Source organism: Portunus trituberculatus, chromosome 31, assembly GCF_017591435.1.
Source record: "Portunus trituberculatus isolate SZX2019 chromosome 31, ASM1759143v1, whole genome shotgun sequence".
NCBI lineage: Eukaryota > Metazoa > Arthropoda > Malacostraca > Decapoda > Portunidae > Portunus > Portunus trituberculatus.
Genome location: NC_059285.1, coordinates 19,421,631 through 19,441,362, shown reverse-complemented (window position 1 = coordinate 19,441,362; position 19,732 = coordinate 19,421,631). Strand labels below are relative to the sequence as shown.

Here is a 19,732-nt window from a genome sequence, read left to right as displayed (position 1 = left end):
ACGTTACGGCATACATAAACTTGCGCCCTCCGTCTGTCCGCGCCATGGCTTCCCTCCTTAGTCTATTTCACCCTCCTCCCTTATATCCCCCTCTTACTCCTCCTTTCCTCTTTTCTGTCTATCTAACCCCTCCTATCTCTCTTCCGTCTATCTCTTACTCCTCCTGTTCTTCTGTTCATTTATCTCGTCTCCTTCCCTCCTTCCTTCCCACCATATCTATGTATTCTCTCATTTTCTCCTTCCTTCCTTTCATTTCGTTTTTCCCTCCGTTCAAATGCTTCCTCCCTTTTCCTCACTATCCCACCTTCCTCTTCCTCCTGTCCTCCCTTCCTCCATTATCTCTCCCTTCTACCAGAGAGATATATTTCCAGACGATTAAGGGTAGAGAGAGAGAGAGTCGAACGCGTGGTATTTATCTTGTTATCCCAGCACTTAACTACCCAGCCACCTCCTTGTCTTCCTTGCCCTCCTCCTCCTGTCCCGCCGCCCCGCCTCACGCCTCGCAGGTGGACAGGTTAATTAGGCGCCATTTTGTTGCCCGGCTTGCCTTACCTGGCGGGGTTGCACAGGGCAGTGGCTTGCTTCCCTTTGTGTTTGTAAGGTGTTCCTTTTGTGCTGCAGTGGACGCTGATGTGTTTGTATGTACGTATGTCTGTTTGTATGTATGTATGTATGGATGGATGTGAGTATGTGAGGTTGTATATTTCACACCTCCTCCTCCTCCTCCCTCTTCTCTTACTACTACTACTACTACTACTACTACTACTACTACTACTACTACTACTACTACTACTGTTACTTAAGATATTGCTTCTCTCTCTGTGTTGGTGAAGACGATAATGTGAAGGGTTGGGTTTAGTGTTGCTGTTTCTTTTGTGTTGTCGAGGAGGTGAAGAGGAAGGTAATAATGTGAAGGTTAGGTTAGTGTTGCAGTGTTTCTCATCCTCTCTACTACTACCAATTTTATCTAAGCAGTAAATCATGTCTAATGTTCTTGATATATTGATGTTTATTTATTTATTTTTTTTTTTTTTTTTACTTTTCTGTTATTTTTTTCCTCTTCTTCCTTTCTTGTTTTTTTTCCTTGTTCCTCTTTTCTTCCTCCTCCTCCTCCTCCTTTTCCTCCTCGTTGTTATGCTTCGTTTCTCTTTTTCTTCTTCCTCCTTCTCCGTCTCTTTCTCGTTGTTATTCTTCACTTTCCAGTACTAATCTTTTTTCATATTTTTGTTCAAGGTTGTCTTCTCTAATTTTATTTTCTGAATGACTCTCTCTCTCTCTCTCTCTCTCTCTCTCTCTCTCTCTCTCTCTCTCTCTCTCTCTCTCTCTCTCTCTCGCAATTACTTATTTTCACACTTCCTGTTTCTGTCACTGGTGTGGTATTTTTGAAACAGACCAGTGAATTTCCCTTAATAATAAATAACATATCAGCCCAAATGACGTAAAGAATGTGTGTGTGTGTGTGTGTGTGTGTGTGTGTGTTATCCCGTAATGAAAGGAGATTGTATTGAATGTCCGAATATTTGGAAAGCAGTATTTCATTTGGTATATTTATTCAGTTATTTGTTTAGGTTCAGTGAATGCCTTCGTTTTCAGATTGCAGTTCAGTTCAGCTCTAATTTCATATGTTATTCAATTTTCATTTTGTTTGGTCGGGCGTATTTTATCATCATCATTATTATACTTAATTTTCTTTAAACTTGTAACGTCTTTTCACTTGTTCGTTTTATGTTATTTTATTGAGTTTAGTTTGATTTAGTGACGATTCGGTAATTTCATATCAAATCAACCTGTTAGTCTACACATTTTTGTTATTATTACTATTATTATTATTATTATTATTATTATTATTATTATTATTATTATTATTATTATTATTATTATTATTATTATTATTATTATTATTATTATTATTATTATTTGTCAGTTTTTCATTTAATTTAGTTTTACCAGGAGTTCTTTTAGTTTTCTTCCGTTTCTATTTCAGTCCACTTGATAATTTGCTTCATTTTGTGCATTTCAATTAAGAACCAGTGAGTCCCGGTCAGCGCGCCTTGATTATGTGAAGCGACTCCCTCACGCCGCCGAGACACTATATAACATGAAGGTGTTCTGGCAATGACGCGGCCTTAGTAACGCGGCAGCCTTACGTAACGCCTTCACTGTTACGTGGCGTGCTCAGTGAGTCACGTCTGGCGTTACGGGCACGTCATATCTAAAGAGGCACAGACTTTCCGACACTGACGTCTCATTTCCATCACTCTAAACAGGATCTAGAGATAGTTATTGTCAGATTAAGTTAACGGTATCTTTAAGCATGTTTTCATCATTGCGCTGGAAATTTAACAAGTATTCTTTATGCTCAGTGGAAGGAGAAGCATTAGACTACAGTGTCAACGCTCGTCTTCGTGGCCTTAGAAGAGGAGTCGTGTGGGGAACAAAGAGTCTCAAAGTGTATCTCCAGTAGCGGTGGATGGCGGCGGTGACGGTAGCGTGTGTCGGCGGGAGAGGTGAGCGGCGGCGGTGGTGTGGTAACGTGGTTAGACCTGAGCACCTTACATTGTCCCGGGTACCCACTGTATGACAAGGGAGGTGTTTGTGGCTCAGTGACAGAGAAAGGTGGACCTGTAGCTACATGACTCAGATTTGACATCCTGCATGTGTATACATGAGTCACGAAAAATTAACTCCACTACTGCCTCTTTCTGTCTGACAAAGGAGATTGTATTTGTAACGCAATGACAAACAATGCTGGAGGTAAACAAAATCCCACGCACTTAACTCAGCCACTGTGTTTTCTACCTGACAAAAGGTGTCCCTTTCATCATGGCCCGCATTCTGAAACTCCTTGCCCTCTCATCACGACTATTTATACGAAGGCAACGGAAATGATTTACCGGGTTCGCAAAACTGTTTCTCCTATCACTAATATACAACTCTTGTTAATCTGTTTCTATGTAACTATAAAAAATACTCCTAAAGGTCCATGCAACTTTAACCATTTAGAGTCGTTTAATACAGTAAAGGAACAGCGCAAAAAATGTGTCAGAATATGGTGCAGAGACAGAGAAATGTGCATGATTTGAGTATATCCTGCCCAGACTTGACTCAACCACTGTCTTTTTCTCCCCGACGAAGGAGATGCCTCTACCTCATTAGCTGAGAAAGAAAAGTGGACATCATCACTACTCAGAATTAACTTAGCCAATGTCTTCTTCCTGCCCGACAAAGAAGACGTCTCGAGCATAGTGACTGGGAAGGAATGGTGGACGTCGACACTAACCACTCAGAAATGACTCAGCCTCGGTTGTTGTTTTTTTTTTTTTTTTTTTAATATACTTTCTCACAAGTTTTCCAGCAATGACAGACAAATAGAGACCTCAGCATGTTAGATTTAACTCAGCCACCGTCTTCTTCCACCTCAGTGACAAACAGAGAAAGTCGGAACTGAACATCACGCAGACTTTACTCAGCCATGAACCGTCTCTCCAGTGGCTGCAAACTTCCCTGTGGTCGGAGCGGCGTCAGGCGCGGCGCGAGACAGTTTATGAAGGAGCAGTAAATGATCTACGAAGGAGCGGTTTTTGTTGTGACTTACAGATACTAATGTTGTAAAATATACGAGGCACAGCAAGGCATTATTTGCGGCAGGACGTGAGGAAGCGTGGTGACATTTTCACTCTTCTGCCGCACACCCCACACACTGCCGCGCCGCACCACCGCCATACCTCCTTGTGTCGCGCCGCTGCTCTCACCTTCATGACGCTGCTACTGGTGCTGTTCTCGTATATCCAATGTTTCACTTTCACATTTTGCTTAGTTTGTAGGTGTATTTAAGTTTAGGTAATATACAATAGGTGAGAAAGGCTTACAAACACGCAAAAGATACGTTTTTCTTAGTATTGTTCATTTGTAAAGAGGAAAAGGATAGTTATAAGTTGAATAGGAGACAATGGTGCGTTTGCGAAAAGACGAAATACTGTTAAGGATAGGAAAAGAATAATGTTACCCTGCACTTTCTTTATAAGACAGCGGGGAAGAATAAAGACTGTTGCCTCACACTTAACTAGCAGAATGAAATGTAAGGCTGAGGAACAAAGAAAAAGTATATTTTGTTCTGCACTTGATGCAGCGAAACAGGAAAAAAGAACGCTTATTTTACACCTCAATAATCAGATTTATGTGTAAGACTGTGGAACGAGGAAAATACTGTTGTTGCTCTACAGTTCATTGCCAGATTCATCCAAGAGGCAGCTTTACACTTGATGGACAGATTCGTACGTAAAGCTGTTGAATAAGGAAAGGAATGCTGCTTCTGAACGTTATATAGCTTTAGATTCACATACAAGACTACGGGAAAGTAACACCAGTCGTATGCCAATATTATTCGGCGGGTTTTTTTTATTTTCCTTTTTTTTATGCGATGGAACCTTAACTACATACTTGTTTTTGATACGTTGAAGATAAAAAAAAAAATGAAATATCATTAGTGTTTTTCATTAATTAGGTTACGTTCAGGTTAATTCAACTGACTCATTTTCACAGCTGATCCTTTTCTTTGTGTAGATCACGATTATAAAAGACGCTATATTTTACCCAGAAATAAATAAACAGCGTGTTCTGCAATCAGTGGATAAAGTCTATTGTTGTTATAACCATCCCCAAAAAGAAAGTTTGCTATTAATGAACACTGATGGTATGCGTTAGGTCACGAGACATGCCATAAAGTGAGTACCAGTTAGGCCAGGCGTGTGTTGATGTGACTTTGTAATGTCTTAGCGGCCAGACAAATAATACGCTTGTTGTTGTTGCCGTTGCTATTGTTATTGTTGTTGACGAAAAAAAAAAAAATTCCTGAACACTTAATAAAGGCACTTAAAAGATCGATAAACATGCAATAAAGTAAGTAAAGAACGTTTTTTCAATTTAATTCAGCAATATCTTAGCGCCGAAACCAGTGATGCATTATTTTTATCATTTTTTTTTTTTATTCTTTAAGATTAAGGTTAGGAAAAAAATTGGACCTTTACTCAACGCTTAACAATCAGATGCCCAAATAAGATCGCTGGGAATGTCATAAACCCATTTATTTCCCCCTCAGTCTTTCCACGTATAAGACTGAAGAATACTATACACTCATTTTAATCCTCAACCTCTCTCTATCATTCCTCAACCTTGCACACTTAAGATACAGGAAAGTTTGTAAGATCGAGGAGATACACGGACTCTCTCACTCTTCGACCTTACATATTTGAAATGCAGGAAAATGTGTAAGACAGAGCAAATATATACATCCAATATCTATCATTGTTCAAACTTACACATTTAAGATACAGGAAAACTTGTAAGATCGAGGGAATAAACTCACACTATCATTCCTCAAACTGGCACATTTAAACGAGAGGAAGTATACGCACTCTCTCTCTCTCTCTCTCTCTCTCTCTCTCTCTCTCTCTCTCTCTCTAGCATTTTTCAACCTTGCACATTCAAGAAACAAGAAAGCATGTAAGATAAAAGAAATGCACTCTCCTTCATTTCCCAGACTTAAAAAAAATAAAAATGTTAGATCGGGAAAATACTCTCACATCTTCATTCTTCAGACTTAAGAACATGTAAGACCGAAAAAATACACTCACTCCATCATTCCTCAAAGCTTTAAGAACATGTAAGATCGAGAAAATATAGTCACTCCATCATTCTTTAAACTTGCAAACATGTAAGATCTAGAAACATGTCAATTTTGAGTTCTTTTTCTCAAATTCGTGAACGAGAATCTCTGTCATCGGTGTACGTTTTTTTCCTTTTTCTTCCATATTAGCTCCTTCAGTACTATGCCGCGTTTTCATATCCATTCTGGTTACTATATCGTGATTTTACACAGCTTCAGAAACTTACGTGAGGATTGAAATAGTAAAGACTCTGGCCATTAATCTATTGAACTCCATAAACACTTCCTAATGCAAATAAAATATAATCACACCTAAATATCAAGGTGAAAATGCGTCTCAGTATTAAAGGAGTTAATGATCTCACAGCGCGTCATAAATTCACTCCATTTTCTTCAGTCTTGTACACACTTAGGATCGAAAAAATATATCATAAACTCATTCTTCTCTTTAAGTCTCCATTCATCTGACCACTCCTATCTTTTTTTCTTCCGTTTATTAGATATTTCTTTCCTTCCTCTTTCTTATGACCCCCATTCCTCCTCTATTTCTTCCCTCTTTCTGTGTTTCTATTGTCGTTTTTCTCCTTCCTTCCGTTCAACAGAAACTTTCTTCTTCCTTCACTTAAGTTGCCATGCATTGCTATTATATTTTGTTTCTGATCTCCGCCATTTTACTTGCATCTCCAGACAGACAGACGGACGGGCACGGTAAAAGAGAGAGAGAGAGAGAGAGAGAGAGAGAGAGAGAGAGAGAGAGAGAGAGAGAGAGAGAAGGGGGATTGATTACATTTAAACAACAAACGAACGAACAGACACAGACACACAAAAAGACGAAAAACACGAAGAGAAAGATAGAGACAAGAGGGAACCGACAGACAGACAGACACATACAAAAAAAAATAAATAAATAAATGAGATAAATAAATAAATAAATACATAAAAGTAATAAGAAAAAAAAAAAAGGCGATGAGCAACACACACACACACACACACAGACAGTCACGGCTCTAGCTCCCCGCCTCGCACGGCTTGAGTCGCGGGTCTCCTGTTCCGGTGGCCAGGTTGACAGTGCGTATAAATTTATTGTTTTATTGAAGGTTTGTGTTGATGGAAGAGCGGGAGAGGGAGAGGGAGAGAGGGTGGTGGAGTGTATATAACTTCAAAATCTGGCAGTTCTAGTCACCCTTGCGTTCCGTTTATGGTCATTCATTTTGCCTCATTCATCACTAATCCCTCTCATTCACAAGCCTGTTCGTCTTTATTAGTTGTTTGTGTTGGTGAGTGACGTGTGTTTATCATCGCGTGCTGGTTTGCTTCACTCGTCTTTTTTATTCATTCCTTCGTTTGTGCATAATTTATCATTCATTCTTTACTCTATTTTAGCAGTTTGTTCATTCCTGCAAAGATATGAAGGGTTTTCTTGTCTTAAGTGAATAACATGAATAATTTTTCTCCTTCATTCATAATATTTTTTGCGTTTTTTTAATTCATACTTTCACTGACTCTTTTATTCATTGCTGATTCAATTTATTCACTCATTTTTTTTTTCTTAATCTTTCTTTGTGAATGAATTTTTTTTCTGCATCATTTTGTTTTGATACTCATGCATTCATCTGGCAATTATCCAACGCTTATTCACTGTCTTGTCTCATTATATATATATATTTCCCATGTTTCCTTTTGAATTATATAAGTTCTTTCTAGATGTTTTGAATTCATATTTTTTTTCATGCATTATCTCACATACTTCATTCATTCATTCATTCATTCATTCATTCATACAACAGTTTATTCATTCCCGTTCCGCATTTTTGTCTCCGTGAATAATATAACGAACAAAATAAATTCCTCCTCTGCACACACACACACACACACACACACACACACACACACACACACACACACACACACACACACTCTCTCTCTCTCTCTCTCTCTCTCTCTCTCTCTCTCTCTCTCTCTCTCTCTCTCTCTCTCTCTCTCAATAACGAAAGTATGGGTAAACTCTACTAAACTAATTGTGCTGAGATCCCTTAGGTCATCTGTTACGAGGGAGAGGAAAGAGAGAGAGGGAGAGGGAGAGGGAGAGAGGGAGAGTTTGGGGTGAGGATGAGTGTGTGTGATAGGCCCAAGAGGGAGAGGAGGGAGAGGAAAGGAGACAGGGGGGTGGAATTGAGAGAGGGAGAGATATAGTAAGGGGGGAGTTATGGGGGTATGCGAGTAATGGTAGAGGAGGGAGTGAGAAATGAGTGAGTTAGAGAGAGAGAGAGAGAGAGAGAGAGAGAGGGGGGGGTGTTTCCGCTATTTTCATTCAATTCTCATTAATATACTACTACTATTACTACTACAAATATTGCAATCCATCATCATATTTCATCTAATTAATATCTTGCATTATCAGGACATTGCTTATTTTTCACCCATTCTCTCTCTCTCTCTCTCTCTCTCTCTCTCTCTCTCTCTCTCTGCTATCAGCACTGAGATAAGATATAGTTTGGGGATTCCCCGGTAAGCCGAGACACTCCCGTCAATAGACACGCCGACTGTGTGAGGGACGAGTAAATAACGTGGTGGACGGCTCGGAGCAACACTGGGGAACACAGAGGAAGACACAAGGGCGGCTGAGTGAGCGACGGACAAATATCTAACGTGAAGGAAGGCGCTGGAAGCACAAAGGAACACAAAGAAGGAACCAACAAGGAGTGCCACGTATAAGCCTCATGGTTCTATATTGTCTTTTCTTGATCTAATTGTTTTATTTTTTATTTAATTTTTTTCTTTAGTTCCGACCGAGAGCAACAAAAACAATATTAGCAATAACAACAACAACAATGATAATGATAATAATAATGATGATGATAATAATGATAATGATAGTGACAATAATAATAATAATGATAATAATAATAATAATATTAATAATAGAAATAAAGGCGAAAAACATTCTCCTAACACATGCGGAACAAACACACACACACACACACACACACACACTCTCTCTCTCTCTCTCTCTCTCTCTCTCTCTCTCTCTCTCTCTCTCTCTAGTAAGAACATCGCTTGAATATAAAGTTTGGTGACGAACATTACTCTTTAGCACACCCCAGGAGAGAGAGAGAGAGAGAGAGAGAGAGAGAGAGAGAGAGAGAGAGAGAATATGCTGTGCATCTGTCGGCACATAATGTTACGCTATTATTATTATTATTATTATTATTATTATTATTATTATTATCGTTATTATTATTATCATTATTACTAGTATTTAAATCGTTTTATTCCTCCGTCGGAGGCACCCCAAAAATAAGTAAAACTGTTAAGATTAAAAGAAATAAAAATTAATAGAAAAAAGTATGTAAAAGTAATAAAACTATTGTAAAATGTAATAGATACAACATAAATCATACACATGAAGGCAGCTGTATTGATCCCGTTGGAAGGGCGTAAGTCACCCCCGGGCCGCCCACACCATGCACTGTAAACACCTTGCTAATCCTGCCGATAGTCACAAATACACCCTTAGCCTCGCCTCAACGTAGTAAGTGCATGGGGATTACGTGTACCCAGACCGAATATGTTAGGAAAAAAATGACATGTATACATGTAATGAATTCGAAATGTAAATCATCAATGTGTAAATGTGAGAATTGCATTGCTTTGATTTTATATATTAAGTAAAAGAATATATATATATGATTAATTACATATATTTCATATGATTATGTAAAAGAAGGTATATACGTACATTGGAAACCATTAAAATCTTACCATAAAATATCGTATTATATTGTATATCATCGTACGTGATTATGTAAACTGCATTTGAAATGTGGCACGAAAGTCTCCATATATTAATCATAACGGATGTCATTTAATTGAATGCACGAGAATAACATAAGAATATATATATATATATATATATATATATATATATATATATATATATATATATATATATATATATATATATATATATATATATATATATATATATATATATATATATATATATATATATATATATATATATATATATATATATATATATATATATATATATATATATATATATATATATATATATATATATATATATATATATATATATATATATATGTATATATATATATATATAGCAAAGTATCATTCAATGAAATATTAGTTGGATAAAAATTGCTTGGGAAGAAAATTATAAGGATCTGATGTTCTTATATTGCAAAATATCGCAAGGAAATATATAATTGCATAGACATGAAGTATATATAAGGGAGGAAATAAGTAGTAACATTTAAAACAAAATTAGAATTGTTTGAGATGATAAAGAAGATAACACAATAATAATAAGTAAATGTAAAACGAAATTAGTATTGGACTAAATTATACTAATAAAGAAAATAACTGCCTGGCATTGCTATAAGGTCGGCAGATCGAGTCTCGCCAGAGTGAGCTGTTTACTGGGAGGTTACTACTGTGGTAGGAGCGCCACGGTGGGGAGTTGGGTTTACCTGACTGACGTTCTGGAGAGCATCAGATGTGATAGATACTGGAACTAAAACCAACGAACTTTAACTCTGAGCCGTAATGTTTAAACGGTGGAAACATAATGCATCATAATTTTCTGTTGTAACATGTATTTATATCAACAAACTCTATTATCCATTACATGTTTATTGACCAGTAGCTCATCATTTTACTCTCAAGAATCCAACAATGAACCTCAACAACATCACATTCCTTTTGGTTTTTAATCCTTCTTCTGTGTACTCTGATCCAAAATGTGCGCAACGTGTCAGGATCAACACGGGAGGAGATACAGAGAGCGCCACCTACCGGCAAAACAAGACTCTACCTAACTATATACGTGCGCCGCCTCACGTATGCTGTGTTTCAACCTGGCGCCCGATTGAAAGAATGATTTTGCCTACCTTTGGGTCGAGCAGAAGCGAACTTATAATGTGTGTGTGTGTGTGTGTGTGTGTGTGTGTGTGTGTTACCCTACAGAACGAGCTCAGAGCTCATTATTTCCGATCTTGGGATAGGTCTGAGACCAGGCACACAGCACACACCGGGACAACAAGGTGTGTGAACAGGGCTACACGTGTTTCCACCCGGCCGAAACGAACCCCAGTCATCTTTGTGAAGTGTGTGTGTGTGTGTGTGTGTGTGTGTGTGTGTGTGTGTGTGTGTGTGTGAATTGTTTTATTTTTGTGGTGTGTTTTGTATGTATTCCAGTCTCGTTTTGATATTTATATAAAGATATAAATAAGTTCGTGTGTGTGTGTGTGTGTGTGTGTGTGTGTGTGTGTGTGTGTGTGTGTGTGTGTGTGTGTGTGTGTGTGTGTGTGTGTACATTTTTCATCCATCTATCCTTCGCCAAACATACCCACGTACCCACCAACCGAGACACACACACACACACACACACACACACACACACACACACACACTTTTCTGGTCAAACACTCATTCCGTTTTCTCTTTTGAGGTTTGGTCGAGAGAGAAACACGAAGGCTTTAAGAAACCCCCTCTAAAGTTTGTATTGTGTGGTGGTGTTGTGGTGTTGCGGTGTTGTAGTGGTGGGGTGTTGTCAAGGAGGCGGGTTTGTGGTGCTGTTCATGTCGTAGTGTTGACAGGATGGTGTTATGGTTTTGTTATTGATGTTGTAGTGTTGTGATGGGATTCAAATGGTGTTATGGTGGTTGTGTGACGAAGAAGGAAAGTTTAATCATTCGCGCTTTTAAAGAAAGTGAAGGAAGGAAAGAGGAAAGAAAGAGAGAGAAGGAAGAAGTGAACTTGAAATATTCATGAGTGTAAAGGTGAGAAAAAAAATAAAAATGAAAAATGGAAATGATGGGAAGGAAGGAAAGAAAAAAAAAAAAAGGAGGAAGAGAAGGAAAGAACTTTGGACATTAAAGGTTTTTGTGAAGGAAGGAAGATAGATAGAAGGAAAGGAAAAAAGAAAGAAAGGAAGGAAAGAACGAAGATTTTTTTTAAATACCACTGGATCTGTTTATGGTAAGGAAGCAAGATAGGACGGAAAAAAAATAATGCTCGTGTCAGAAATTAGAAAAAATAATAAAAAGGAAAGAAGGAACGTTACTTTCTCGAGAGGAATGAAGGAAGGAAGGAAGAGTTTTTAATGTTCGTGTGTTTGTATTGCGAAAGGGAGACAAGGCAGGAAGAGAAAGGGAAGAATAAAAGAACAACAACAATAAAGTGAAGACGAGAGAATAAATGAATGAGTGAAGTGAGGAAAGAAAGAGGGAAGAACAAGAACTAGATCAACAAGAAAACCACGAAAACAGGGGGAAAAAATTAAGGAAAGACAGGAAATAAACGAATAGATAAATGAAGGAAGGAAGAGAAATAGAAGAAAAAAAATTAATTACATTCTCATCGAAAGGTAAAAGAAATTAAAACTCCATAAAAAAAAGAAAAACGAAAGAAAAAATAAATAAGGGGAAAGAAACCAAACAAAGAAAATAGAGATGAAACCACACACACATCACCACCACCACCACCACCACCTCCACCTTCCTAGCTCACCACCACTAGATCAAGTTTATGAAGGGGTGTTGTGGGAGTGACTGCTACACTATTACTCCATTACTCCACCACTTGAGAGCCACTCCGCCCCCCACCTCAAGATTTACATGTCCCCTACCCCTCCGCCATTGCTCCTGAGAGAGAGAGAGAGAGAGAGAGAGATAAAGTGGAGACGAAAGACGAAACATAAACACACACACACACACACACACACACACACACACACACACACACACACACACACACACACACACACACACACACACACACACACACACACACACACACACACACACACACACACACACACACACATAGACCACACACGAAAATACGGAGAAAAAAATTGAGGTGAAGAAAACAAGAGAGAGAGAGAGAGAGAGAGAGAGAGAGAGAGAGAGAGAGAGAGAGAGAGAGAGAGAGAGAGAGAGAGAGAGAATATCTTTCCTCTCCCGTCACCTCAAATACAACCCCGTCGGGAGCCCTATTCTGCCCCTCCTCCTCCTCCTCCTCCTCCTCCTCCTCCTCCTCCTTCTTCTTCTTCTTCTTCCTCCTCACCAACACACGCCCTGTCAGCGGAATCGTGACAAAAAAAACTTTATCCATAGGAGAGAGAGAGAGAGAGAGAGAGAGAGAGAGAGAGGGGCACTCACCTTTCACCGGTAAGCCATCCAGGTCTAGGAAGGTGCCATCTGGAGGGAAGAAAATTGGAACTGTAAGACATAATAATAAATGATGATGATAATAATAATAACTAATAATAATAATAGTAATAACCAGTCATTCTCTTATATGCTTAGTCACATCACACACACACACACACACACACACACACACACACACACACACACAAGCTCGACTCACAATCGAGAGGGCCGGGTTCGAGTCCCGGGGGGGCGAGGCAAATGGGCAAGCCTCTTAATGTGTGGGGTGTGTTCACCTAGCAGTAAATAGGTACGGGATGTAACTCGAGGGGCTGTGGCCTCGCTTTCCCGGTGTGTGTTGTGTGTTGTCTCAGTCCTACCCGAAGATCGGTCTTTGAGCTCTGTGCTCGCTCCGTAATGGGAAAGACTGGCTGGGTGACCAGCAGGCGCCCGAGGAGGTGAATTACACACACACACACACAAGCCAGAGGACCGGGGTTCGATTCCCCGGCCGGGTGGAGATATTTGGGTGTGTCTCCTTTCACGTGTAGCCCCTGTTCACCTAGCAGTGAGTAGGTACGGGATGTAAATCGAGGAGTTGTGACCTTGTTGTCCCGGTGTGTGATGTGTGCCTGGTCTCAGGCCTATCCGAAGATCAGAAATAATGAGCTCTGAGCTCGCTCCGTAGGGTAACGTCTGGCTGTCTCGTCAGAGACTGCAGCAGATCAAACAGTGAAGATCAAACTGTGAAACACACACACACACACACACACACACACACACACACACACACACACACACACACACTCGACGGGTTGTGGCCTCGCTTTCCCGGTGTGTGGAGTGTGTTGTGGTCTCAGTCCTACCCGAAGATCGGTCTATGAGCTCTGAGCTCGCTCCATAATGGGGAAGACTGGCTGGGTGACCAGCAGGCGACCGAGGAGGAGGTGAATTACACACAGATATATATATATATATATATATATATATATATATATATATATATATATATATATATATATATATATATATATATATATATATATATATATATATATATATATATATATATATATATATATATATATATATATATATATATATACTTATCTGTCATAGCCATTTTTTACTATTTTTCCTTCCCGACAGAGTATCACCCTTGTCGTACTATCGCAAGTCACAGAAACACCTTGAAAACACTACCAACCACTTCCACTAATGTCTGTTAAAATTTATCGTTTTGAAATCTTGCCACTGTTATGATAAACTAGTAGTACGAAGGTTGGAGGCGTGAGCAAAGAAGGCATGTATTGAGAAACACTGGTCTCTCACCACAATAGTTTTCAAAGTCCACAGAGATGATCTTGTTAATCTGTCTCTTGAAACATAACAACACTCTTAGAAACTACAGAGCCTTTTGAAAGTAGTCGAGTTACGGACAGGAGTGTTTCAGAATATGGAATGAGGAATGGGTGTAGTGAAATTGAGAGGGCAGCTTTTGGTAGAGCGTCACTTGTTCTTAGCTTTCGTTACGAGCCCCCATCTCTCTCTCTCTCTCTCTCTCTCTCTCTCTCTCTCTCTCTCTCTCTCTCTCTCTCTCTCTCTCAGTCTTATCCATTCCCTTCCCTCTTTCCCGCATTAGCTAAGCTCCACTTGTTGTTATCGTGTTCCTTATCTACTTTTCTTCCCCCTCTTCTTACTCTTTCCTTCTATTTCTCTTTTTTTTCCGTTTGTCTTCTTCTTTACGTTTCGTCTTTTTCTTTTCCTCTATTGCCTTCTATTCTTCCTCCTCCTCGTCTTTTGCTCCTTTCTCTTCTTCATCTATTTCCTTTCCCTTTACAATATCCTTTTTGATTGCAGCGCCACGGATGTGAATGTTGCAAGGCGGAAGTACACCAATGATAGTAATAATAATAATAATAATAATAATAATAATAATAATAATAATAATAATAATGATAATTTTAAAAGCCGGCATAATTTAACATGGACACACACACACACACACACACACACACACACACACACACACACACACACACATTCCAGTTTGCTTCTATTAGTTAATGTGGAGTAACTTATTTGGTCATTTACTGCTTAAGTTTATTGTTTGTTAACGACTTGTAGAGCTTCCTGTGTGTGTGTGTGTGTGTGTGTGTGTGTGTGTGTGTGTGTGTGTGTGTGTGTGTGTGTGTGTGTGTGTGTGTGTGTGTGTGTCTCTCTCTCTCTCTCTCTCTCTCTCTCTCTCTCTCTCTCTCTCTCTCTCTGGTGGTGATGACAGTGAAAATTGTGATGATATTATAGTGATATTAAGTATTGCGAGTGTCGTGGTGTTGGTGGAGGCGGGTGATGGCGGTGGTGGTTAGCTTAGCGGTAAGGAGAGATGTGGGGATGGTGATTGTGGTGGTGATGGTGATGTTTGTCACTGAAAATTGTTGTTGTTGTTGTGATGGTGGTGATGGTTGTTTTTGTGGTGGTGATGAGAAAACTGCATAACCTTCGCCAAGAAAATATAATTAGTTTAGTGAATATCAAATTGTGTAATACTTCAAATATGGCTCTTATGTTATTTGTTATTAGTTTATTCACTTCAAACAGGAGCTGCTTCAGAAGTAAGTGAGAGTGAGCGGGAGTTATTAATTTTTCTCTAAACTTATGCTTTGTAGACACTTTATTTTTCCATTATCTATCATTTTTCGCTTCTTAAGTTGCATTTTTCTCACTAATCTTTATTTCTTTTTTCTTTGAGCAGAAATTATTAATGTTTGTCGAAGTGTATACTTTCTATAGACTGTTTTCCTTTAATTCTTTTTCTTTCCGAAGACTTATATTTACAGTTTTTCCTCACTGATCTTTGTTCTTTTCTACCACACAAGTTTTACTCCTGTTTAAAATTTCCTCATAAACCTTCTCAGCATGAAGGGAGAAGCGTAGAAACCTTGGGCTAGGAATGATGACAGTGTTGTTATAGGGTTATTATGTATAGCACCTCGCGTTTAATGGACTCTGACTTGAGCTGCACCAGTAAGTGTTCGTATCGCTGTGTAACTCCTCACACACGTGTATTGGGATCATATTTTTCTGTTATGGCAAAGAATAACTGTTAGCGCCCCATGAACTACACTTAGCTCAAAGATTTCGGCGCCATCGTTAAGTGTAGCTGACTGGCACCGTACGTATGAAATTTAAAAAGGATTTCTCCATTCTTTCAGCCAATATTGCACACAGAGAGTGTTTCCCTCGACCATGTGTCTTTCCTGTAACCACCAGTCTTTGTTTTGTACTACCATCACATCAAAGTTTAGGAGAGGGTTGCACCAGAACCTGCCGAGACACCAGTGCAGTGAAGGGCGCGGTAACGGTAAGGTCAAGCCCCAATATCAACGCAGACCAGTTGTAACTCCCTTTCCATCTCGAGCCTTCGATATACACAGAGATTGTCAGAGCTGTGATTGTGGTAAATATCAGAAATTACATAGAGGCATGGAAGAAGAGGAGAAGGAGAAAGAAGGGAAGGCAGTAAGGATTTTGGTGGTAATCGTTAATCGGCCAGACGTGAATGTGTCAGTCATTGCAATAGACCCTTGGCCTGGAGCCGTGCACCTATAGCTCTAGAGAGCCGGGAGTGGCACCGCTTTAGCAGACAGGGAGTAGTACAGAGCCGAGACGAGGCCGAATATACACCACATGCAGTTTGACAAGATTCTGTGAGCTTAACACTGAGAATGCGGTGGTTGTGTACAGTATATACTGCGCTCTCACGCTGTGTTGATGTAGAATGTCATCGTAACAACTTTCATACTTATAGAAAAGTGTAACAAATACATTATCTGTTTTCATGAAGTATTTGATATTTTCATTACTTCAGGACTTGATACATCGGCGTTAGAAAAGGACTTTTTTCTCCACCAATGATCGTTCACGCAAATGAGTCATGAAGGAACACACGGAGGAGCGGCAGTGTGTCGCTGCAAACGTTGCCTAATGTGTGATATTGCCCATGAAAATATTCACCATGTGATATCGACAACTTATCCTGCTGATAACTCGCTCAGACAAAATTACCATCGAATGAACACACGGAGAAAAATAGCATCGAAACGTGACAATTTCTTAAATCACTCAAAAAAACTCGAGAAAACAATTCGTCAATTATTTAGAACACCCCCCCCCCAAACATAACATTGCCAGCTCAGCACAAATTAGTCCAGTCATTTCCTGTATGATACCGGCATGCTATTTAATGTGTGTTGGTAACGCTTTCTGTCTTGTGTTTCCAGCACATAGCACCGTCTTATTAGTGACCGGACAATTTATTGCAGCCGGTGCAAATGCCGCGTGAAATTTGTTGAGATGAATTTTCATTTTCTCGAGTGTTGTGAGTGATTCTGAAAAAAATCACCACTTTTACGAGGTGGTGGCGCCCGAGGTGGCGAAAGAGCGCCGCCTCCTGCTGAGAAAGTGCCCAGGAAGTTTGGAAGGGACGCTTTCCCGCCATGCCTGAGATTACTGGGCCGAGGCGGTGACCACGCGGCTATCACCGTGGGGCATTCTCCTCTTGACTGTCACCTGATCCACTTTAACCTGACCTGACCTGACATGACGTAAATACTACAGGCTCTCTTTCTTATCGGAACAGCTCGTATGTGACCCGTTGTTGTTGTTGTTGTTGTTGTTGTTGTTGTTGTTGTTCAATTCATTTAGTCTCATTTTTCTTAATAATAATAATAGTATTAGTAAAAGATATATGTAAAGTTACGTTTCCCCATGCAGCAGTGTGTGCCAGGTCGGGAGACCTTGGTGGCTGAAGTGAAGAATGATTAATTAATAGTGGCAAGGTGGTGGTGGTGGTGGTGGTGGTGTTGGTGGTGAGTTATTACAGGTGACTTATCGCGGGTAAATCACTGCTTGGTGTGAAATTTGTTATCTGTACCTCAGTGATAGGAAGGGATCAGCGAGAGTGGTGGTGGCGGCGGCGGTGATGGCCTTGGCTGCTGAGGCTGAGACTGTGGTGTGTGGTGTGTGGTGTGTGGTGTGTGGTGTGATGTGTGGTGCGAGATGCGTTGCGGGACGCACACACAGCGCAGAGCACGGCTCACCTGAGTGGGGCGGCCCCTGGAAGGCTGTCTTCTCTATCCACCTGAAAGGAGAGCGGATCTGCTGAGGTCGCGAAGATGGCGGGTGGGTAGTGGGCGGCGGGTGGGTGGTGGACGTAGGGAGGGTGGTGGGCGGGGTTGGGTGAGCGTTGGGTGGCTGCGGGTGAGTGGCGGGCGGCGATTCATCGTCCCCCGCACTCTCCGCTAGGCCCAGCACGCCCTCGTTAGGGGACTGCGCCCCTGATACGCCTCCGTCGCTGCCGTACTCCAGCTGGCCGCCCACGCCGGGCAGCTTCGAGTAACTGTTGAAGGTGGGCGAGGGTGGGGCGGCCTGAGGCCCCGCCGCTCCAGGGGCGCAGGGGGAGGGCGTGTGTGGCGGCTGGTGCACGCCCGTGCCGACTGAGCCCAGGCTGGGATGCTGCGGAAGAGGGGAGGCGCCCCCGCCGTTGTGATGCAGGGGTGTCATCCAGTCGTCGTAGGTGGCGGGCGAACGCTGCTGGCAGTGCTGCACCGCGTGGTGGTGAGCGGCGGCGGCGTGGTGGGCGGCCGGGTGGTGATGGCCGCCCATGTATACTGGGTTGTGCCAAGCCGGCGGACCGCCCTGCAGGCCATCGCTGAACTGGGTGGGCACGAAGGGCTGCAGGTTGCAGTTGAAGTCAGGCGGCGGGTACTGGTAGTGATGGGCGGGCTGGGCTGGGTAGTAGCCCAGGTAGCCCGCCGGGCCCTGCTGTCCCACCATGGGGTGCTGCGCCGGCGGGGGCGGTGGCCTGTTGGCGGTGGGGAACATGGCGGCCTGAGAGAAAGAGGCAGCCACCTGCACCATCCTAATGGGGTGCGGCGCGGCGGCCCATGGCGCGGCGCGCCCTTGCTACCCTTGTTTCCCTGCTGCCGACGGCACCTTCTAGGCACTGCCTCCACTGCTGCGTGGCGCGGCGCCAGACCCCGCCCTGCTACCTTGCAAGCTTCCTGCACTCCCTGTGCCTCCCTCCACAAGCCTCGGTCACCTACACACACCCCTGGCTGCCATACACAAGCCTCGGGGTGCTGCACCACAGTGGCACTGAGAGAATCACGCCTCGACACACACACTTCGCGGCGGCACAACGGCACGGCGGGGATGGCACTGAGTGGCGGCGGCGGCGGCGACGACGGAAGCTGCTGCTGCTCACCGGGCGAGGAGTGACGGAGTGAGGGGCTCCCACCAGCCCCGGCCAGTCCGCCCCGCCCACACTGGTCCTGCGCCTTTAGCAGGGCGGGGCGCCCTATCCTTCCACCAATGAGCGGCCTCACTCGCCTCGCCCGCCCACCACACCGGCCCCAACCTCTCTGTACCGGCCCACGCTGTACTCCGCTACGCTGTACCATGCCGTACCTCCAGGCATCCTCAACGTACACTGTACCCTAGCCACACCCTCAGGCCACAGGAGTCAGGGCACCGTGCCCACGATACTCTGTCGGAGCTCTGTATCCCCGACACACTATTTAGACACACAAACACACACACACACACACAAAGAGAGAGAGAGAGAGAGAGACGGTGGAGACAAGTTCAAAGCGACCTAGGGTGGATCACACAAAGGGTCCACAACAAGAGGAACAGAGAGACAACATAGCAAGGGGAGGTGAAGGGGGAGGTGTGGGGTGTGTGGGCAGGGAGACGAGGAGGGCACCAGCACACCTGAGCGGCCCGCCTCACACCTACCTGTTAATGAGCCAATTAAGAAACATCCCCTCCTGGGTCATTCCCAAAAGCTGGGTCACGCACGCACCACCCGAGGTCACGCGCG

The 19,732-nt window shown here is 42.1% G+C and overlaps 1 protein-coding gene across 2 annotated transcripts in view; it reads right to left on the bottom strand.

Moving 5' to 3' along the window:
* Window positions 1-19,125, bottom strand: part of LOC123511671 (homeobox protein CDX-1-like) — a 40,469-nt gene extending 21,344 nt beyond the window's left edge. For both annotated transcript variants that reach the window (XM_045267721.1, XM_045267722.1), the window contains exons 1-2: window positions 17,949-19,125; window positions 12,859-12,897 (exon numbers count right to left, since the gene is read on the bottom strand). In XM_045267721.1, the coding sequence (XP_045123656.1) occupies window positions 12,859-12,897; window positions 17,949-18,768 (859 nt within the window). In that variant the 5' untranslated portion in view covers window positions 18,769-19,125. The remainder of the gene's footprint in view (window positions 1-12,858; window positions 12,898-17,948) is intronic.
* Between the last annotated feature and the right edge of the window lie 607 nt (window positions 19,126-19,732).